Genomic DNA, 21,185 nt, shown 5'->3' on the forward strand with positions numbered 1-21,185 from the left:
CCAATTCCCATCCCATCCATCCCAATCCCAATCCCGATCACAACCCCCATCCCAACCCCATCCCATCCCAATCCCAGTCCCCATCCCATCCCAACCCCATCCCATCACAATCCCAATCCCAATACCCAACCCATCCCCATCCCAAGCCCATCCCTTCACAATCTCAAACCAGATCCCAATCTCCATCCCATCCCAATCCCAATCCCGATCCCAGTCCCTATCCCATCCCAACCCCATCTCATCACAATCCCAGTCCCGATACCAATTCCAATCCCAATCCCAATCCTGATCCCAATCCCCATCCCCTCCCATCCCATCTCATTCCCATCCCATCCTGATCCCAATCCCCATCCCGATCCCAATCCCCATCCCACCCCATCCCTATCCCCATCCCACCCCATCCCTATCCCCATCCCGATCCCCATCCCATCCCCACCCCATCCCCTCCTGATCCCAATCCCCACCCCATCCCCACCCCATCCTCATCCCCTCCCATCCCATCCCCATCCCGATCCCAATCCCCATCCCGATCCCAATCCCCATCCCATCCCCATCCCTTCACAAGCCCAAACCAGATCCCGATCTCAGTCCCCATCCCGATCCCCACCCCAATCCCAACCCCAATCCCATCCCTATCCCCGCCCCGCTCCTCCCGCCCGCCAGGGGGCGCCCTCTCCCCTCCCCCGCACGTGGCCGCCCGTCCCCTCCAACCGCGCACGCGCCGCTCCCCCCGCGCCCTCTCCCCAGCGGCGCGCGCGGGCGCGGGCCGGCAGGGGGGGTGTGCGCAGGCGCGCTGCCGGGCGGCGGGGTGGGGAGGGAGGCGGCGCGCGCATGCGCCCTGCTCCGTGTGGCGGCGGCGGCGGCGAAGGGGGGGGGGGGGCGCTAAGATGGAGGACGAGGAGGTGGCCGAGAGCTGGGAGGAGGCGGCCGACAGCGGGGTGAGCGCGGGGAGCGGGCCGGGACCGGCCGGGGGGGGGGCGGCGGGGCGGGGGGGACCGGCGGGGGGCGGCTGGGGCTGGGGGTGGCGGGGGTGGAGGGGACGGGAGCGGCCCCCGGCCCCTCGCGGCCGCCCCCCTCAGGGCAGCGGGCCGGGAACGGCTCCTGGGGGGGGTCCCGGGCCCTGTCCCGGGAGCCGCGGCCTGGAGCCTCAGCGCTGCTCCTGGCCCGGCACCGCTCGCCCTCCCCGTCCGTCCTCCCCGGCTGCGCTTTGCGCGTGCTCTTAAAGCCCTCGGGAGGGGATCTCCGGGCCTCGTCCTTCCCCGGTCCCCTCTCAGCGAGCCCAGACCGCGAGGCGAACTCGTCGGCGCTCCCGCGGCTCGGCAGGCTGCTCGGGGAGCCGCCGCCACGCCTGCAGCTGCTTCTGCAGTTGTCCGGGGTTTGGGCGCCTGCGAAAGCGCTTAGAGCGCAGAGAAAGCCGAGCCGTCTCCAGCAGGAGTTATTATTATGCAAGAGGAGAGATGGATGCTGCCTTCTGGCAGCCGGGATATTTTAGAAAGGTCATGCTTCGGAGCTGCGGCTCGCAGGAAGGGGACCCTCTGCTGCTGCTGGTGGCCGCAGGAAGTTAAGAGCCAGCCGGGATGGACCCGCGCAGGGGTGAGCCTGCTCCCGCCTGGCGTTTTGCCTCAAGCAGGTGGGTGCTCGCGCAGGCTGGGCACCGTGGGCTCTCTGAGCTGCTGCAGCAATCAAAGGTATGGGAGGCTCAGCAGAGAGACTCAGAGAAGAGAAAGGGGAAGGGAGCACAGGAAGAGGCTCGGCTGTAGGGCAGACAGTGTGACTGATGTTGCTCGTTAACGGTTGAAAGTTACGAGGCACACCTGCCTTTCTTTGTGGAAAACCTGCTGCAGTTAGCAGGCAGGGAAGCCTGAGTGCAGCCTTAACGAGGTGGATCTTCTGTTGAAAGGGTGAGGAAAAACTGTGTGCAAGAGCTGGCCTGATCCTGTAATCATGGTATCGTTCTTGTTGTTTTAAGGAGTTTCCTTTGTGTTTTTTTCCACCTCTGTCTTACCTGGCATAGATCTGAGGTGGATCCCAACTCAGAGGCGCGAGATGTGGCAGCCGCGGTGCAGAGGAAGGTGCAAGAAAACACTGAAGATGAAAGCTGGCGTGCCAAGGAGCAGCTTTGAGCACATCCCCTTGTCCTAACACTATACGCAGTTGAGATCTGAGCAGTCAGTTCTCAGACCCCTCAGCACACGTGTAAGCAGGAGAAAGGTAGCGAAAGAGATCCATGGTGGGCTTCTGAGACAAGCTGCCTCCTTTCTTGGTAGTAAGCCACCAGGAGGGCACTGTGTGGAGCAGAAAGGCTGCTGAGATTTTCAGCACTCATCCTTCCCTGTGTGTGTGTGGTTTTTGGTGCTGGGCTACCGGCAGCTGCTCTAGGCGCTGAGGAAGGTGGCTCTCAGCAAGAGGCATTCTGGGGCTGCTGCGCACGCTGTGGTCTCCCTAGTTATTATGTCACCTCAGGTAACTTTTGGGGATTTGCCTGTCAAAACAAGCAGCACGGCGATCTTAATTGGTAGAAGGGTGCCCTCTGAATGGGGAAAGCCCAAGAAACCTGGCACAAAACCTGGCACACCTCCTCCTTTGGACGTGGTCGGTCAAAAGAGCTCCGCGACCAGTTCTCGTTCTTTAACGTGGCTTCTCTCTGTCTTCCATTTTTGTACCAGCAGAATTACCCGGTGCTTGCCAGAAAGATGGAGCTTCTTTGGCGTGTGCCACCCCCGAGTGACCGCGCGCTAAGCAGCCGCTCCCAGCTCCCGTGGCTTCGCCTGCCCGGGCGCTGTGCAGGCGCAGCAGGGTGGACGTGGGGTTCTGCCTGCCAGGCTGCTGCAGCAGAGCTCCGTGGGGCTGGTAGAGCTGGCTGAAAGGGCTCTGTGCTAGGCAACTGCCTGGCGTACGGGTGTTTGAAACGTCTGGGAAACAGAGAGGTTTTGCTCGTCAGTGAGCTACAGACGGAGAACCGGTGTGTGAGTAACGAGTGAGCTGTCCAGGAGACCCGTGGCAGGGTCAGGAGCAAAGTGTGAGGCTTCAAAGACCCGGTCTGGGTTAGTAAGCACTAATGGGACTTAATGCGTGGCTCGGTTCTCTTTTGTGTGGCTTACCTGGCTTTAGGGAAGAGGGAAATCACAAATGGGAGGTGTATTTGTTACACCTGAGCCTGTTTACCAGGTTAAACTAATAATTAAGCTCCAGGTGGGAAGCTGTGCTCCAGCGCTGGGGTGGGAGCCCAGTGGCTGGGGATCCCAGAGGTGACGCACGGCCCCACGTCGGTGCTCCTCAGCTGCCTTCATCGCTGGTTCCTGTCACAAAAGCACAGCCAGCTAGAGTCAGAGCCTATCAACATTGTCTTAATAACTTACCTCGAGTCGGAATAAGATGTTAGGCTGACAAGAAAGTCATTCCACGTGATTTTCTGTGCCCGGCCTGCTCTCAGGCCCCGTGCAGGGCAGCTGGCTCCCACCTCCTGCCCAGTACAGCTCGCCCCGCTGCGGGCCGGGGCCAGGATCCTGCACCGTGCTGCTCCGGGGGAAGGAGCAAACCCCGTGCCCGCTGCTCGGGGAGGATGTGGGCTTTGTCCCTTGTGTGCGTGGGGATTGGCATCTGCTCATGCTGCTGCGCTTCTGGAGGACCTGAGGCTCGCAGGAAACCCCATTGCTGCCGCCTCTGATCAGGCTGGTGCGCAAGCAGCAGGCAGAAGCTGGGCTTCCTGCTTTGGATTTCACCCTTCAGCGAGGTGAATCGGGGCTTGGAAAGGGCTGAATCTGGGTTTTGGCTGCCGTCGCTTCAAGTTGCTAAATGCGATCAAAGTACACAACTCAGAAGGGAAAGATTTCGGAGCACGAAGCTGTGACCTCTGGTCTGTGAAGCCTGCGAGCTTCTTGTGTGATCAGGGGAGAAGTCAGCGGGGTTTCGGCACCCTTCCCGTCCAGGGCTGTGCTCTGGAGGAAAGCCCTGAGGGTGACTGCCGATTCCCGGTGTCGGGAGAAGCACCGGGAGGATGGGTTTTGACACCGTGGGCTACGGTGACTTTTGTAAAATATTTACTAAATATTTGCTTTAGATGTTTGTAACTGGCCCCAAAATCTCCTAAGCTAGGAAACGAAAGCTTGTTTCTGCCGCCTCTGCCTTGCTCAGGCGGAGGCAGCCTGACGAGAGGCGACGCTGGGAGGCGGGGAAGGAGCAAGCACCAAATGCCACGAGGTGAGCGTCTGCCGTGGGATGCTTCTGTGAGCCCTGCGAGGGCTGCCTGAGTCACCAGGGAGCAGCCTCTGCTCCCTGCCCGTCGCAGCAGCGTGACCTTGGCGAGCATCTGGCCCTGCTGCCTGACCCCGTTTGTGGGTGCAGGAGGCACGGGTGACCCGGGCGAAGAGGTGCGGCGTGATGAGCCGGCGTCGAAATGCTGCCGCCCCTGTCTGAGGCCGCTGTGCGGAGCGGGAGGCCGGGCCTGCCGCTGGGAGAGCTGCGGAAGGCTTCTGCTAGGTTTTAGGCTCGTTTTTTTTTCAGATTGACTGAAATAAGTTCCGCGTCTGGGTCTGGGGAGCGGGTCCGCAGGGTGTCCGTGTGGCCAAGAGCTGAAGGCAGGGGAGGGAGAAGCTGCGGCCCTCTGAAATGCTTCCTCCCTGCCTCCATCCCGTGTTCGCACCGGGAATACCGCCTGGTGCCTGGCAGGAGAGGGGAGCCTTGCCAGGCCTGCTCCTAAAAATACCCCGGTGTCTGGTTCGTAGCCGTGGAGAAGCGCTATCTGCCAGGGGAAGATGTAAACGCCGGCGCAGCTGAAAGCATCCGCGGCTCTCCTGGCATTGCCTTGGGTACGGTCCGCAGCCAGGATTTAATGTAAGCAGAGTGACTGGAGAATTAATTAACGGCGCGGGCCGATTCCCAGTAGCCTCAGGAATTGGAACGTTCCAGTAATTAATAGACGATTAATTTATCTTCAGAGGAAAGAAAGAGGTAGCTAATGAGGAGTCAGTTTGGAGCTATCTTAGGATTACCTACTTCTGCTCTCGCTTGATGGTATTTTCGGCGTAGCTCGTGAAGCAGTGAGTCAGGTGTCTGCAGCTGTTCGCTGCTAGGTACCCGTTAGCAGCGTTGGTAACCTCAGACCTTAAATCCTGCTTTTTTCTGAAGAGAACACTAGCGGGCCTTGAAGTTTGTCCCTGGGTCTTGATGAAGTGCCGAGGTACCTGCTGGTGCGTTTAGGAAGCGGATGGGGTTAGCGTTGGCGTGGGGGGACGCAGCCCCTGACCCGATTTCCCCCTTTCAGGGTCTGTGGTTCGGGTGGGCAGGGCAGAAGTGTTCCGCAGTAACGTCCCGCCGGTACAGCAGCGCGTGGTTGGTTAATGTTTGCCCGGAGCTGCGTATCTGAAATGTCATCGGACCTCTGGGAGACCGCGGCTTCCTTCATCGGTGATCCCGTGAAGGTTTGGGGCATTCCCTCCTGATTTCTGCCCAGTACCTGAAGTCCGGAGGCAGAGGGGGGGAGTGTAAGAGCCTTGTGGGGAGCCCAAGGCTTTGCCTTCGTTAAAATATTGTCACAGCTGCTCAGTAAACCTGGGGGGGGGGGGGGGGTATGCTGGCAGTTCCCTTGCCATTCCTACCCCTGCACCAGCAGAGCTCGGAGCTGCTGCTTTTGAGTCTCTTCGGAGAGCGTTTGCTGGGCGCTGTGTGGAGGGCGAGTAGGTCTTCGTAGGGTGCTTCGGACAGCGGGGGGCTAACGGGGGCCTCCGCCTGTGCCTCGCCGCAGGCTGGGCAGCCAGGTTGGCCGGGGGGGTGCCCCACCCCGTCTGGATCCCGCCCTGCAGCATCCCGGCCGCGTTGCTGGCCTTGTCGGGGCGGAGGGGTGGCTGCGATAGGGCTGGAGCCCGGCTTCCATTACGTCCTCGCCCACAAATGCAGCTTAAATGTCAAAGAACAGCGTCTTCTTCGCGCTGTGCGCCGGGTCCCTTTTAGCATCCAGACATAATAGCACTAAAAATAGGCTGCTGAGATGCTTCGCTAATCTTCGGGGAGGGTGGTTCTGTGGAGAATGGGGGCGTAAAGGGCGCTTGGAGTCTGGATAGAAACCTGCTCATTTGGGAAATGAAAGCTAGGAGAGCCTCCTTGCCACGCTCACGCCGTCGGAAGATTAATAACTGGGTTTTGTGCGGCGTGACCTGCCCAGCTGCTGGGTACGTGCAGCTCCGTGTCCTCGGATGCCAGGCCTGCTCGCCTCTGCTCTGCGCTCGTGCCTCTCGGTTGTCGGAGTGCTTCTGGCACTGGCTCCGTAAGTCAGGTCCTAATTTTATCTTGTTATCCGCAGCCCGGTGGCAGGGTGACACAGGAGGGAGCGGTGGAAATGGCATGGCATCGGCAGGCAAACAGATCCGCACGCAGCACCAGCGGGGATTGTTTTTTTTTTAACCATAAGCTGTGTCAAGGTGTTTCTGCTCCTCAAACCCGTAGCTGTGTGCCGCGTGAGCCGCCTGAAGCTGCTGATGTCTTATTTCTGCAAGGTGCTCACGGGCTGCCCGTTTGAGTTGGCAAGGCTCTCCAAACGTGAACTCCTTCGCACCTCTAATTCAAAATATAGTCGTAGCAGGTTGGCAGGGGTGTGGCTCTTGCTGAGAAAACGGGGTCAATCTCTGCATTAAAAAAAAATAAATCCCCCAAACCAAATCTCTGATGAATCAAGGAGTGAGCGTGAAGCAGGGCGCTGCTTTTTTTTTTTCTACTGGCCGTTGATTTGGAACACAACATTGAAGGCTCCACCGAGGCGTTCTGGAGGAAGGCAGAGTTCTCCCAGCAGTGCCAGGGTTATTAGGGCCGTGTAAGGCCACTGGCTCTTTGGGGTGGGAGAGAAATGCGTGTATTTGGTGGGAGTGGTTATTCAGCGTTACTCTGCCGGGAGCCCTACGTGTAAAGGAAACCTCGTTAATACCGAGCGCTTGGTAGGAAAGAGTGGAGCTGTGGGACTGTGAAGGGCTCTGCTGGGGTATAAGGATGGCAGGTTTTGAAGGATTCCTTGGAATATGCTTGCGTGTGCTGAGCGAATGAAAGAGCTGTTTCTTTCTGGCAGGGGAAGTTGGAAGAAGTTGGAAGTTGCAGCAGAGGATGGAGATGGAGGAGGTCCCGGGCGTGGGAGGGGTGTGAAGAGCTGTCCGGCAGCGCCCGGTCACTGACAGTCGCGTTAATCAGGGCGTTTGTCAGATGGCGAGGTTGAAATGACGCTTTGCAATTACAGGACCCGGCTGAGGTGAAGAACACGACGTTAGCCCTGGGACTGACCCGCAAAGCCTGCGGGAATGTAGAAACGTGGACGTGGCTCGTGTCAAAGCCCCTGCGCCCCTGCCAGAAGGGGAAGAGGGGAGGGCAGAGCCGGCGCTCGCGGCGCTCAGCACCGTGCGGGGATGGCTGCAGCCCCGGCCGCGTGCTCCCTGGCCAGGCGCTGTGGCCGAGGCCCGACGCGCCGGTTGTGACCCCAGCGGGGAAATGCCCGCTGTGAGACAGGAGTGAAGGTGCTCCTGGGCGCGCTGCTCCCTGCCGCCCTCCTGTCATCCTCTCCCCGGCACGGCGAGGTGTTTAATAGGGGCTATTTGAGGAAGCTCCCTTCCAGACAGCCCTGGGGAGGCGCGGCCAACTGCTTGAGCTCGAAGACGTGTTTTAAAGGCTCTTCCATAGCAGGATATAACCTTGTGGTGCAGGGCAGACGGATGAGCTCACCCCTTGCCTTGACGGGGCTGTCTCTGGTTGCTGCCAGCTGCTCTGAAGCGCTTCCATCCTTGGCCGGGATTTCCGTTTCCCTGCCGCCTTTCCTGGCCGCGTGGGCAGGAGGCTCCGTGCTCCTGAGCAGCACGGGGATGGCATTTTCCTCTGCAATGTGTGTCCTCTTGAAGAGGAAGGAAACTGCAGGTGTGTTTGCCCTCGGCGGGAGGCTCTAGTGGAGATTTGGCCTTCGGCTCGGTGCTGTGTTAAACCCCTGGCTGGTTTTATCCCTAGAGAATGACGTGGCCTCGCTGTATGGAGCTGGGTAGAAAATTCAACCTCCCACCCAGCTCTGTCTTTCCGGAGTGGCTCCGAACTGCCCCTTCTAGATGGAGGGAGGCTACTGTGGGCTGCGTGACCAGGGGAAAGCCCCGTAATTTGGCGTCTTGTTGGGACTTGCATTTGTTCCCTGCCTGCTAGGGTGTCGGGGAGCTGCTGTGCAGACAGATGCCACGGTGAGGGCGCGGGGCAGCGTGGCTCGGGACCGGGCTGTGCCCGCTGCGGCTCTGGGGAAGGCTCCGCTGGCAGCGGGCTTGTGCTGTAGTTAAACTGACCCGAAAAGCGGAGCGGCTGTGTCCTGCCAGGAGCTCGAAGTTTCCTGCAGCATTGCCAGTTATTGGCTGGTGAAACTAGGACACTCCCAGGTACTTTTTTTTTTTTTCCTTCTTCATTGGCGATTGAGTGAAACTCTGCTGTTCGGGAGGCTCTCTGAACAGCATCGGCCGTCAGGGGAACCTAAAGATACCGGAGAGGCGCAGCTCGCTGCGGAAGGTTACCGAAAGAGAGACTAGAAGAGCCGAAAGCTGGCTTTGTTTTTCTCTTCAGCAGGGTTTCTCTGCATAATTGCTCTGATTGCATAACGTAAACACCTTTGGTAAGGTAGGTGCGAGCCTTCGACAGAGGGTGACATGCTTAAAGCCACGTTATTGGCGCTCAGGGTAATTAACGCGTCTTTCCGCGTGTTGACTGACTCGGCAGCTATGTTGCAAAGCGAAGAAGCTCAGGAGGAAGCAGCAGGGCTGGCTAACGAGGCTCGGCGAGTCCCTGGGTGCACGTCGGGCAGGGCAGGGACTTCTCGTGAGGGAGGGTTATTGCAGCAAGCAGCAGGAATGCGGACCTGCCGGCTAGGCCTCAGCACGGCTGCAGGCTCTGGGGCCGAGCTGCGCCGCTGAAATGCGGCGTGTGGTCTGCTGCGGGTCCCCAGCCACCACCTGCTGCTGCTTCGCAGGGGTTCTGCTGGGGAGGTTTGGTGCCAGTGCCTGCTCTGCCCGGGAGCACCTTGCCGAATGTTCCTCTGGCGCTCCTTGCACCTGTAACTGAGCCTTCTTGCCAGCTCAAGTCCCTAAAATGAGAGCCGCTCTCCCGGGGAGATGAGCGCCCCGAAGCTGCCCTGTCACCGTGCCGCACGGCGTCTTCGACCAGTGGTGGGTGTACGAATGGGCCCGATGAACGTACATAGCGGCTCCGCTCGAGACGTGCTCTGCCTGCCCTTCGTAGTAGGGCATTGCTGTGTGCCAGAGGGGAACTGAAGGTGTTTGTGGACAGACTCAACCTCTGACCTCAGAGATGAGCCTTCATGGTTTTTTTTTTTTCCTTCTTCCTTTGTAGGAAATAGACAGACGGTTGGAGAAGAAGCTGAAGATCACACAGAAGGAAAGGTAATGATGCTGCGCGGTTCGGAAAACCTTATTTTCCCCATGTGCTACCGGGTGTCTGAAAACCTGGGGAGAGGAAACGGAGCCGCTGTGAACGGAGAGGGAACGTCAGGTTGGAGATGAGCGCTAGGGCAGCTCTGTGATCGTGCCGCTAGGTGGCTCTTCCGCTCCGCAGCAGAGGAGCGGAGAGATCCTTGAGAGCGATTTTGTTTCAGAGCCGGGTCTTCCAGGCTGGATGTAGCTACAGCTATGGGGAAGCAGTTTAAGAAAAAGACACTCGGAGGAAGAAATGGGTGAGTCAGGTAATCCCAGCTCCTAGCCCTAAAGTGGCTTGCTGGGTCTTGCGTCAGGAAGACTTTCTTCTTCTGCTTGCTTTGGGTTAGAGTGGGGGTGTGTGTGTTACTGTGTCCTAGCACCAATGTTCCCAGGCACTTCTGACAAGTCTCTTGTTTTGTTGGTTCTTCTCCCCTCTGATTTTCAGTCGGCTGCTTATAGTCATGGTGTTACTCCTCTGGGACTCCCACGCAGGAAAGGGACTGTAGAAATTCAGATGCTGAGAACTGGGGCCAGGGCTGGCTCCAAGGAGCGAAATGGCAGGGTTTGGAAGCAGGAGGTATCACCAGGTGTCCTGGCGAGAGGAGCTCGGAAAGGCCTGGCAAGGAGTGGAATCGAGGTGCTTACGCCAGCATCTTCGAAGATGTGTAAAAGCTTTTCTTTGAACATCTTTGGTGTGTAAGGTGCCTTGCACAGCACCCGCATCAGAGGAGGCTCGATTGGCTGTCCAGGTGTTTGAATCTGAACTTGGTTCTTAACGCAGGTGCCTGCAGCAAGCTTCAAATTCTCTCCACCTGTTCAAAAGTGAAATTATCTTTGGTCTGTGTCTGATTTCCTTGCCTTTGGTCAAATTTAAGATGTTGAGCACAGCAGAGGCTGGTGTTTTCCGTCCCTTACTGAGCTAATCTCCTACAAACCTGCCTGCCACTGTAGTTTAGGGTCACAAATATAACAAGGTCTTTAATTATTGCAGGCTGCTTAGTCATGGGAATGACATCTGACTGTGAGGAATTTACACACAGAGCTGAAGTCATGCTCGCAGTAGAAAACAAGTACTGAGCAAATGTCTGTTGTGTTGTTTTTTTTCTTAAGCAGTAGAAAATCAAAGTCTCCTCCTAAAGTGCCGATCGTGATTCAGGACGACAGCCTGCCTTCGGGTCCTCCCCCACAGATCCGGATCTTAAAGCGGCCGGCGACGAACGGCGTGCTCAGCAACCCCAACTCGGCCACCAGGCCCGCGTTCCCCGTGAAGTCCTTGGCACAAAGGGAGGCAGAGTACGCCGAAGCCAGGAAACGAATACTGGGCAGCGCGAGCCCCGAGGAAGAACAGGAGAAACCCATTCTAGATAGGTGAGAGCGGCCTTGGCGTTGGGCACGACGTGGTGGCGTCTCTGTGCTCGCTTCTTGCAAACCCCTTCCTGGCAGGAGGGGGGGCGTGCACCTTCCAGCATGAAGTGTGAGAGGCAGGGAGGAAGGAGTGCCTTGTCAGTAAGCACGGCAACGTGAAGCTCAAATATGCGGCAGCTAAAGGAAGTGCTTGGGCCTGGTAAGGCAATAAAGGTTACCTTGTGCCCTTGAAAGAGCACACCGGGGGTACAGGGGGGAGTGCAGGCAGCCAGAAGGATTTTGGCATGACGTAGCCTTGCCTCTGCTGAGGTTTTGACTTAAGGTGCTCTCACCTGCAGGTGAGAGACTTGAGTGTAAGCACTCTTAAATGAACGCGGGTGGCTTGGAGGCACCGTGCTCTCCCTTGTGGTTGCGGTGCGGGTCTTGGCGACGTGAGAGTAAGACTTCCAAGACTTTAGGACAGAAATGAAGTGCTAGTTCACTCCTGGTTGTGTTCCCCATCCCGGGGAACAGTGCAGCAGGCCTGTGATGGTTGTCCCACGGCAGTGGCTTTCCACCAAAGCGGGTGCAGGAGCATCTGTTGGAGGTGTGGGTGTTACATTGCACAGACGCGTCGTGTCCCTCTCTGACGTCCTTTCTCCTTGCAGGCCGACGAGGATCTCCCAGCCGGAAGACACCAGACAGCCCAATAATGTGATAAGGCAGCCACTGGGTCCTGACGGTTCACAAGGCTTCAAACAGCGCAGATAAACGTGGGCGCGAGAGGATGCTGCAGGAAGCAGGGTCAGCTGCCGCGGGTCGCACTGCCGTGGCGGACAAATGGACTTGAGCAAAGGGAACTCCCTGGTTTACTTGCACTGTGATCCCCTTTGCTCTGCCCACTGTGACCTCCAACCCCACGCACTGTGACCTCCCCGCTCCACCCACTGTGATCGGCAAACCGACAAGGGCTGTCCCCAGTCACTGTAAATGGAAAGGGGAGGGGGTGTAAAGGACTCGGACGGGTGCAGAGAGCCGTGTGTGCCACTTTGGCTGAAGCTAGCGCCAGCAATAATGTCTGTTGTACTCGTAACCTGGGATTTAAGGAAAAAAATGGGAAGCCTCCCCAGATGCGCATGTTGTCTTTATCACTTTAAGAGCAAGTTTGGTTTCAAAGGATCTTTTATTTTTTTGTTTTGTTTGTATATCAGATCGACTTTTGAGGGAGTGCATGGGAAGGGTTTTAACTGTTTAGTTTGTTTTAATTGAGAGAGGTAGTTAAGTGTTCGAAAAGGAGTTTCACTGAATTTCTGCAACTTTAATGGCTAGGGTTTGGCAAGCTTAGCTTCTTGTTCTGTATTTCTACTGCTGCCAAGCAAATGGAAGCGGACTCCCGGCTACCCAGCCTTTCTGGTCACCTTGGCCTGGGAGCCAGCGTAGTCCGATGGCCTGGTTTACGTATTGCACCTGTTAAAGCTTGGCTAGTGTTTTCTGCTGGCTTGAGGAAAAACTTAAAGTACATCTTTTTGTGTTTGGGGATAAGGGAACGTAGATGGATCCCTTGAAAATGCCTGCTGCGTGGTTACTGCTTGCAGCGGAGTGGGGCGGCGAGGAACTAGGGCTCTGTTGCATCTGGACGTGCAGGCTAGGAGGGGAACAGTGAGTGTTGTGCGGCTCTGCTCTGCTCCACGAGGTAAACCCCCGCGAGGAGCCCCGCTCAGTCCAGCCCACGCTTACCCAGTGGCTGGGGTAACGGCAGGGAGCGAGACAGCTGCTGCTCCAAAGGTTCGAACCCAAGTGGCTTACGATGGACCCGAAGGCTCTGATCTGTTACGGTACGAGCCGTACCTGACGCATTTCCTTCCAGAAATCACAGACATCGGGAACAAAACGTGTTCAGTGAAGTCTGGAACCCCCCCCCCCCCCCCGACGTCGTGCGCTGCGGGCGGTGACAGCTGGCTTCCCGCTGGCTTCAGGGAACGGATGGCTCCTGCTGCTCCAGCTCCTGCAGAGAGGACGGGGCCGCGGGCAGCTCACGGGCCGAAAACTTCCCCGGACGGCTGTGGTGGAGGAGAGCCGCGCGGTACCGCCAGCCGCCTGTGTCGCAGGACGCTGCTGACCGTGGGCGCTGCCCTGTGCCCAGCGCCGTCCGTCCCATTGTGCTGTGCGGCTCCGCACAGTAGACAAGCTGACCTATCTCGACGTTCCTGTCTCCAGGGATTAGATGAACACTACAGCTCTTGTTGGAATGGATGCTGACGGCGGTCGCCCGCGTGCGAGCGGCTCCAGGCTCGGGGCCACTTCTGCCTCTCGCTGGGACCCCGACGGCTCCTTCAGCTGGAAGGCTGCGGGCCGGCGGCTTGCTGCGTGCTCAGTGCCTGGGAAACGATTTCTGACCATCGAGCATTGTTGTGTACGGGTGCAGCGCTGCCGGCTGCTTCGTGCTCGGTAGGTTTGGTAAACGAGCAAACGGAGCGCCTGCTGCCCGTACAGGAGCGACCGCACGAAACGCCTGCCACGCCGCGCTGTATGGGAGGCTCCCGTACGGGAAGACGTGTATGGAAATACGGCTTAAACGTACCGGTAAAATAAAACTACCTGTGTACAAACAGACGGAATCTGCTAGAATGTTAATCGGCTAAGGACTGTGCTGCCCTCCACGTGGGTCCCCAGAGCGGGCGAGCCCGAGCGGCTGGTGGAGGAGGATGGCGAGGTGGGGAAGGGCAGGAGGCCGTCCCCGCCAGGAGCCTGGCCCCAGATCTCCACGGCGTAGGAGGCTGTAGTCTTGCTGTTTACCAAGCTCCCTCTCAGGCTGGAGGCATCCACAGCTGCTTGGCCGGCAGCGTTTTTTGGGTCTTTTTGTTTTGTTTTTTTTTTAAATTTCCTCCCCCCTGCAGGCTGGTGGCAAGGAAGAGTCCCTGGAAAAGCAGCTCTGCAGAGGGAAGGCGGTGGGGAGCGGGAGGGGAGAAGGACATTAGCAATAACCGTAGTCACCGCGCCTTTCCTTAACTACTGCTCAAATAGCTTTTATTCCAGAGGGCCAGCGGCTGGCAGAAAGCCACAGAGCCCAGCTCCCGGCGTAGCTTCAGCTGCCCCGCCAACCTTAGACGTCTTCTCCTGTACGTCAGGTGCCTACAACCCCTTCTCGTTGCACACGCGACCTTGTTCTCCAGCACCGACTGCGCGTTAAGCCGCTCGGCGGTGGCCTCGGCGGCTGCTCCGTGCCCGTGGCACGGCCGGGACGCCTCCGACCTGCGGGCAGGGCGAGGGGGTGATCCCGACGGCAGCACCGCGCGCGGCCTTGCCCGGGGCTCGCCCCGAAGACGCGCCGCTCTCGGGGCACCGAGCGCTTCTCCCGCCACGGCACCTGGGCCGCAGCCGGTGCCGCCCCGTAAGAGTGCGCCTGAGTATGCAGATAAACATTTTATAAATTGTATTTTAAATAAATGTGTTTAAACTTTTCACGGTGCGCTTTGGCCTTGTGACTCCGCTGCGTTTTGTCCGGTTTATCAATACCTGAAGTGTGGGAGACAGAGGGACGTGGCCAACCTCTTTTCAGTGCTCTGTGGGGACAGGACGAGGGGCAATAGCCACAAAATGGAGCCCAGGAAGTTCCACTCCAACATGCGAAAGAACTTCTTCACGGTGAGAGTGACGGAGCGCTGGGACAGGCTGCCCAGGGAGGTTGTGGGGTCTCCTTCTCTGGAGATATTCAAGGCCCGTCTGGACGCCTCCCTGGGCAGCCTGCTCTAGGGACCCTGCTTTGGCAGGGGGCTGGACCCGATGGTCTCTCGAGGTCCCTTCCAACCCCTACAGTTCTGTGATTCTGTTTGGTGCCTTCGGGCTCCCCGTGGGGGCAGCTTGTGTCACAGTGTGCCCCCACCCCAGGAAGAGGCTCCCTGGCCCTGGGGGGGTCAGCACCTGGGGGTGCAGCACCCGTCCTGGTGGCCCTGTGGGGGCACAGGGGGGCTCTGGGGTGCCTGCAGCCTGCTGCCGGGGGTGGGTTTTGGGCTGGGGCCCCCTGTTTGGGGGCAGGGGCTGTCGGGCTGCCTGCTGGGGAGAAGAGGCGTTGGGGGCACAACCCTTCTTAATTTTTTTAAATTTCATTTTTATTTCTATTATTTCTTTAATTTTTATTATGTCTTCAATATTTTGCTTTATTTTTCTTCAATTTTTATCATTTCTTTAAGTTAATTTTTCTTCAATTTTACTTATTTCTTTAAATTTTATTTCTTTAATTTTACTTATTTCTTTAATTTTCATTACTTCAATTTTACTTACGTCTTTAATTTTGTTTTCTTTAATTTTACTTACGCCTTTAATTCTTATTTCCTTAATTTTACTTATGTCTAACTTTTATTCCTTTAATTTCACTGACGTCTTTACCTTTTATTTCTTTAATTTTACTTAACGTATTTTATTTTATTTTATTTTATTTTATTTTATTTTATTTTATTTTTTATTTTATTTTATTTTATTTTATTTTTTATTTTATTTTTTATTTTTTATTTTATTTTATTTTATTTTATTTTTTATTTTATTTTATTTTATTTTTGATTTTATTTTATTTTATTTTATTTTTATTTTATTTTATTTTATTATTTTATTTTATTTTATTTTTGATTTTATTTTATTTTTGATTTTATTTTATTTTATTTTATTTTATTTTTTATTTTATTTTATTTTATTTCATTTCATTATTTTATTATTATTAACTGTTATTTTCGGCTTGCTTTCTGCCGGGGCCCGCGGCCTCCGCCCGCCGGGGGCCGCTGCAGGGGCCGGGCGCTCCCCGCTCCCCGCTCCCGCAGCGCGGCGGGGCCGGGCGCTCCCCGGGAGGCGGCCCCGGCACCTCCCGCCGCGATGGCGGCGGCGGCGGACGGCTACGAGGCGGTGCTGTGCGTGAAGCCGGCCGTGCACGTCTACCGCCTGCCCCCGCGGGCCTCCAACCGCGGCTACAGGTGCGCCGCGGCCCCGGCTCCCTCCCCGCTCCCCGCTGCCGGGGCCGCGCGGCGGGCGCCGCCCCAGCCGCCGCCTCCTGTCTCCTCAGGGCCGCCGAGTGGCAGCTGGAGCGGCCGGCGTGGAGCGGCAGGCTGCGCGTCACCGCCCGGGGCACCACCGCCTTCATCCGCCTGGAGGACAAGGCCTCGGGTGAGGGGCGCTGGGGGCGGCACCGGGCCGGCGGGGGGCGGGGGGCGCCTCCCTGGAGCCCCCGCAGCCGGGCCCGGAGCGCCGCCGGTGGGTGCGGGAGGAGGCGATGGGGGCCCGGAGTAAGCAGGGTCCGGCCTCCCCTCTGCTCCGAGCGCCCTCCTCCCGCCAGCCCGGCTCTGCCGCCTCCGAAATCCTTCGTAAGTTACCTCAGCCCGCGCCCGCTTCTCTCTTCCAGGAGAGCTTTTCGCCCAGGCGCCCGTGGAGCAGTTCCCCGGCATCGCCGTGGAGAGCGTGACGGACTCCAGCAGATATTTCGTCATCCGCATCGAGGACGGGAACGGTGCGGGGCTGCTGGCGCGCTAGCGGGCATGGGGAAGTCGTCCCTGAACGCGTTCAGAGCCCTTGCTCTGAGCAGTTACGTGTGAAGGATTCCTGTCTGAGGGCTGAACGTTCGCTGCTTACAGGGGCAGATCACCTCTGTCCTCCTTGCTCTGTCCTTCGCTAACAGAAGCCAGTTTAATCTACTCAAAGTTAGTGTGAGGATGCACCTGCCTGCACAGTTGTCGCTGCGATGCCAGCCCCTGCCTTGACTCGTTCATATTGATTTTAAAGCTGGTTTTCCTAGGCCTATAAACCAAGCCGGCAGGCTGGTGATGTAAATGCAGCTTTGCTATCTGGAAGCGCAGGCACAGTTCTCTTCCTGCCTAGCGTCACAAGCCCTGCTGACAGTATAAAATTGCTTCCCCTCCTGGTAAGTTGGTGGCAGTTCCCCTTCCTTGGAGAAGGAAGGAAGAAATCTCGCTCCTGTCGTAAGCTCGGCCCTGCTGTCGTCGCGGTTCCCTTCTCAGCTCCTGCTGGAGGAGACGATGGTCACGGGGGGTGTGGAATGGTCTGTCCCCTCCCTCCCGCTCCACGTCCCTGGCTCCTGCGATGTTTTGTGGTTCCAGCCTTTACTCTTGTTCCCCAGGCCGCCGTGCTTTTATTGGAGTTGGATTTGTCGACCGAGGGGATGCTTTTGACTTCAACGTAGCTCTGCAGGACCATTTTAAGTGAGTTTGGGCCTTTCCCTTGGTCCTCTCAGTGGTTTCATGTGGCTGCAGGTGTTCACCAGAAGTGCTGGGGGCAAGGAAGCTGTTTGCTTCAGATTCACTTGAGCAAGGAAGCACGGCGCCAAGAGGTTTACAGGTGGAAACTTCCCTCTCTCTGCGCAGCCTTTATGCAGACTGCTTTCTGTCTCTCTGATATTTCCCAGTCTGTATTAGTAGACTCCCAAATAGTTCCCCAGACCAAGACTGGGCAAATTCCCCCATTCCTTTCTTTCCCGTCGTTTCACCATTACGCAGCCGCTCGAGGGACTGGGACGCTGCTCCAGCAGCTGGCACAAAATGGGGCGTTGGGGTAGAACCACCTTGCTGCTGGCGTGTCCTTGTGTGGAGCAGCGTGGACGCAGCTCGGCTCGCTCGCTGTGTGGCCGGAGCGTGCTGACATGCCGTGTGGGCTGCGCTGACGGGTGGCAATCGCTGCCTCCGTGCTGCCTTGTGGCGTGTTGCTCCAGCGGCAGGCAAGGTCCCAGATCACACCCAACGTGTTAAAAAGAGCTGCCGCCGGTCCCTCAGGCCGGGGGAAGATTTGTCTGGCAGGATTTGGGCAGGGTTTGCCTGGCAGAGCACCAGGCAGGTTGTTGACCTGTCCTTTTCTGTTCTCTTTCCTTCCTGCAGGTGGGTGAAGCAGCAGAGCGAGCTGGCCAAGCAGGCCGAGAACCCTGACCAGGGACCCAAACTGGACCTGGGCTTCAAGGAGGGGCAGACCATCAAACTGAACATTGCGGTGAGGGCTTTTGCTAGTTAAATCCGCTCCAAACACTGTCTTTCGTGCGCTTCTCAGAGGGAATCTCACCTTTCTGGCCTGTAGCTGAGGTGTTTGGAGGGAGCTGTTGCTTCAGATGGGTGTCTGCAGTCCTGCGTGGCTCTGCTGGTTTGCCTCACCAGCTCTCAGCTCTCTTTGGGCAGTTTGATTGGATCCAAGCATGTTCCAAAGGCAGATAAATATAAAGTATAACATACAAAAATAACACCATGATCGTCCTAGAAGCGTGGAGGAGAAACGTCACCAAAACCCTTCCTTTCTTCCTAGCATAGTGGGAAAAGAAAGCGTGAAGGGTATTCCCTTGCTCTCTCTTGCTAGCCTCGTTTCTTGTCAGGTGTGAAATATTACTTCTTGGGGCTGCAGGCTTGGGCCGAGCTGTCTGCCGCCACGCTCAGCCCTCACAGCCTGTTCCTCCCCGCTGCTGCGGTTGGGCGGCACAGGAGGAAGCAGCGACTTGGTGTTGAAATCCCCTCGCGGGAGGAAGCCCGCTCAGAGCTGTCGGTGGCACGCTGTGCGCAGCGATGCGCGGAGGGGTGTGTTACAGCTCCCAGCCACAGAACCGTCTGTGGGGATTCACAGATAAAAAAAAACATCCTTGTTTTCACCCCAGTTGCTGCACTAGCGGTGTGACAACAAAGCACAGCAGTCTTTTCCCCCAGCATAAAGCAGTTGAGCTGCCTGACTACTTGTAAGCCTTGGCTGGGAGGGAGAAGAGGAATCACCCTCTAGTTCTGGATTTAAATGCGGTACCACCTAAGTTTCCCTCTCGTGTCACCTTTCAGAGTATGAAGAAAAAGGAAGGAGCAACAGGGAACACCAGGCCACGTCCCGCAGGTCCTGGGGGCCTGAGCTTGCTCCCGCCACCTCCTGGAGGAAAATCTTCCTCTCCAGCTTTTCCTTCTGGAGAGCAGCCGTCGTCCTCGCTCTCTGCGCCTGTCCGGCTTCCAGGCACGCCCATCACAGGTCCGTGTCACGTGGAAATGCTTACGAAGCTCTTTAGGTTCAGTTTCATCCATCGAGGTCTGTTTGGAAAGGCTCTAGCAGCGTGCCTTGATGCTGCTGTAGAGCTCCTCCTGCAGGAGGAGCTGGTGTCAGTGCCCCGTTTGAGGGGGGCAGCTGAGGCACGGTGTGAAGGGGTGATCACAACGCTGTTCAGCCTGCCAGTCCGGAGCCAAGACCTCATCCAGCTCCCTGATGCCCCCTAGCAGCTCAGAGCCGCTCTTTGCTTTGAGAGTTGGGGGAAGCAGAAGCTTTGCAGAGGCCTCGTGTGGTTTGCAAGCTGACAAGGCAGTGGGCCTGAACCCCACCGCACGAATCCCGACCCCTCCTGCCTGGTCTTTGACCGTCTGTGCGCAGCGCGGAGCTGCGTGCTCGTCGGCGCTGGGAGGGTGAAGGTGCCGCCTCGAGCTGAGTCCGGCTGGGATGGGGACCTGCCGGGCTCAGGCGGTGCCAGCTGCTCTGTGGTCGCGTGGAAAACAGCTCAGCGGGGGAGGCGGGTTGCCGTCTTTGGGGAAACGGAGAGGGAATCTGGAAACAAGAGTCGGCAACAACAGCTTTTTCTTTTTCTCCCTTCTTTCTGCCCCTCTGACCTCCCCGGCTGCTGGCAGACTCCCTCCTGTCCTGGCCGCAGCCCGCTGCTGCTCCCGCTGCCCCTGCCACCGACGTCTGGGGCGACTTCGCCAAAGCTTCGGGGTGAGTCGTGTGGGGTTTGTGGGTCGCGTGGGCCGTACCTGCAGCACTAGGACACACCTGGCCGGGCCAAATCCTGCTGGTTTTACTGCCGCTGGAATAACGTAACGGGGTGGGGGCACTGCTCCACCCTTGCAGGGTTTGGATGATTACAGGCCGGGGACGTGCTGTGCCGCGGGGGGCTGTGGGGCGCTGTGCAGGGGGAGAGTTGTGGGGTGGCACCAGAGGACCCGTTCCTCGCTGCGCTGCTCCCTCTCTGCGTGCCCGGCCCTTCAAGCAGCAGGCTGGAGCCCCGGGAGGTGTCTGACACCCCTTCTTCCCTCTCCTTCTCTCTCCAGGTCAGCGCCCAACCAGACACAGGCGAACGCCGGCTGGGTGCAGTTCTGAGCCGGCCCCCTCGTCTGCTCTGCCCTGCGCGGGTGCTGGGGGAGGATCACGCGGATTCCACGGGACCAAAGCAGGGGAGGGAAGTGCTCCCACACCCTTCCCCTCGGAGCTAGCGTGCTGCTTCGGGACACCCCGCACCTCGTTTGTGGTGGCACTGCACTCCCCTGGTCTTCCCAGGCAAGCAGTGAGACCCCAAAGCCCGGCGCTGGGGTTAAAATGCAGAAGTAGGAGCTGGAGAGCAAATGAGCACGTGCCTTAAAACACTCCGTGCCAGCGCCCTCAAACATGGGGGCCCTTTATTTTCTGCCTGGCTCACAGCGACCCTGTGGGGCTTCAGTGATCTTTTCTGTGCCTTCCTTCCCCTCTTACTGCACTAACACGGCTGCAGAAAGCCAGCAGCTCCATCGCCCTGCGTCTCCTTAACGGCCTGAGGGCGGGAGAGCGCTCAGAGCTCCGCTGGAGGACTCTCGTTTGTTTGCAGTGCCTTTGCTGGCCGATGCGGGCAATTTTTTACTAGAAGCCTATGCAATAGAGGCGGGTTGTGGCGTGCAGCGCAGGGCTGCCCCCATCACAGCCTCCTCGGAGACTTCCCTGCTTTCTCCTCGCGTGTTTGGGCCGGTGAAATCTTTCCTCTCCGGCAAGCAGCAGGGCACATCCTCCTGGAGGCTCCCTGCGTGCAGAATCCTGCTTCATCTCCTGCTCCCGGAGGTGCCTTTGCGTTGTGCTGAGTGTCCTGCTCCGAGTGTCCTGCTCCGAGTGTCCTGCTCCGAGTGTCCTGCGAGGTGCTGAGCATCGCCCGATGGTTTGTGAGCACTGAACTGCTGAGCGTCCCTGCTGTGGGAGGCGGGGAGCAGGGCTGCTGCCTGTAGGGAAATGCGAGCACAGTGCTGAAATTCTTACTTTCTTGCTCCAATAAGGGTTTTTCCCCTCTCTTTTGAAGATATATTTTTACTTTTTGCAGGCATTTTATTAATCAAATATATGCAATGAAGGACAGACTTGGTCTCTTTAACAGAGCTGGGGTTGAGATTCCTCTTTAAAAAATAAATATTTTCTTACCTATTTATATTAAGGTGAAGGCCTTCCGCAGCACGAAGTTCTATTTTTTCAATGTTTCAGACTTTTTTATTATTTCCATTTTCAACTGGAGGGTAGGCATTTTCATTTCAGAGCTTAACTTTGCCTGGCGGCACGCGGGACCAGGTGAGAGATGTGACACTTTGAAGCGAGCAATAAAATCATCTGGATGCCAAATGTGACGTTTTTACACCCAGGGAGGTGCCTGTGCGGGTCGGGGCGGCCGTGAGGCTTCCTGAG

At 57.4% G+C, this 21,185-nt stretch overlaps 2 protein-coding genes across 8 annotated transcripts; both read left to right on the plus strand.

The window, feature by feature from the left end:
- Positions 1 to 830: 830 nt before the first annotated feature.
- SZRD1 (SUZ RNA binding domain containing 1) lies at positions 831 to 14,237 on the plus strand. 7 transcript variants are annotated; one of them, XM_080564190.1, is made up of 5 exons: positions 873 to 938; positions 9,349 to 9,398; positions 9,611 to 9,688; positions 10,545 to 10,799; positions 11,444 to 14,237. In XM_080564190.1, exons 1-5 carry the CDS (start codon positions 888 to 890, stop codon positions 11,544 to 11,546), a joined length of 537 nt encoding a protein of 178 aa, XP_080420316.1. In that variant the 5' UTR covers positions 873 to 887; the 3' UTR covers positions 11,547 to 14,237. The 7 variants fall into 7 exon arrangements, with proteins under 7 accessions (XP_080420314.1, XP_080420315.1, XP_080420316.1 ...); XM_080564188.1 differs by lacking the exon at positions 9,611 to 9,688 and having other exon boundaries at positions 831 to 938; XM_080564189.1 differs by lacking the exon at positions 9,611 to 9,688 and having other exon boundaries at positions 867 to 938; positions 10,542 to 10,799.
- A 1,340-nt stretch (positions 14,238 to 15,577) lies between these two features.
- NECAP2 (NECAP endocytosis associated 2) lies at positions 15,578 to 21,122 on the plus strand. The gene is made up of 8 exons (XM_080564221.1): positions 15,578 to 15,736; positions 15,826 to 15,926; positions 16,162 to 16,266; positions 16,894 to 16,975; positions 17,645 to 17,753; positions 18,575 to 18,755; positions 19,400 to 19,484; positions 19,820 to 21,122. Exons 1-8 carry the CDS (start codon positions 15,639 to 15,641, stop codon positions 19,866 to 19,868), a joined length of 810 nt encoding a protein of 269 aa, XP_080420347.1. The 5' UTR covers positions 15,578 to 15,638; the 3' UTR covers positions 19,869 to 21,122.
- Positions 21,123 to 21,185: the final 63 nt, after the last annotated feature.

The sequence above is a fragment of the Anser brachyrhynchus genome (genome assembly GCF_964034855.1).
Source record: "Anser brachyrhynchus genome assembly, chromosome: 21".
In the NCBI taxonomy this organism is placed as follows: domain Eukaryota; kingdom Metazoa; phylum Chordata; class Aves; order Anseriformes; family Anatidae; genus Anser; species Anser brachyrhynchus.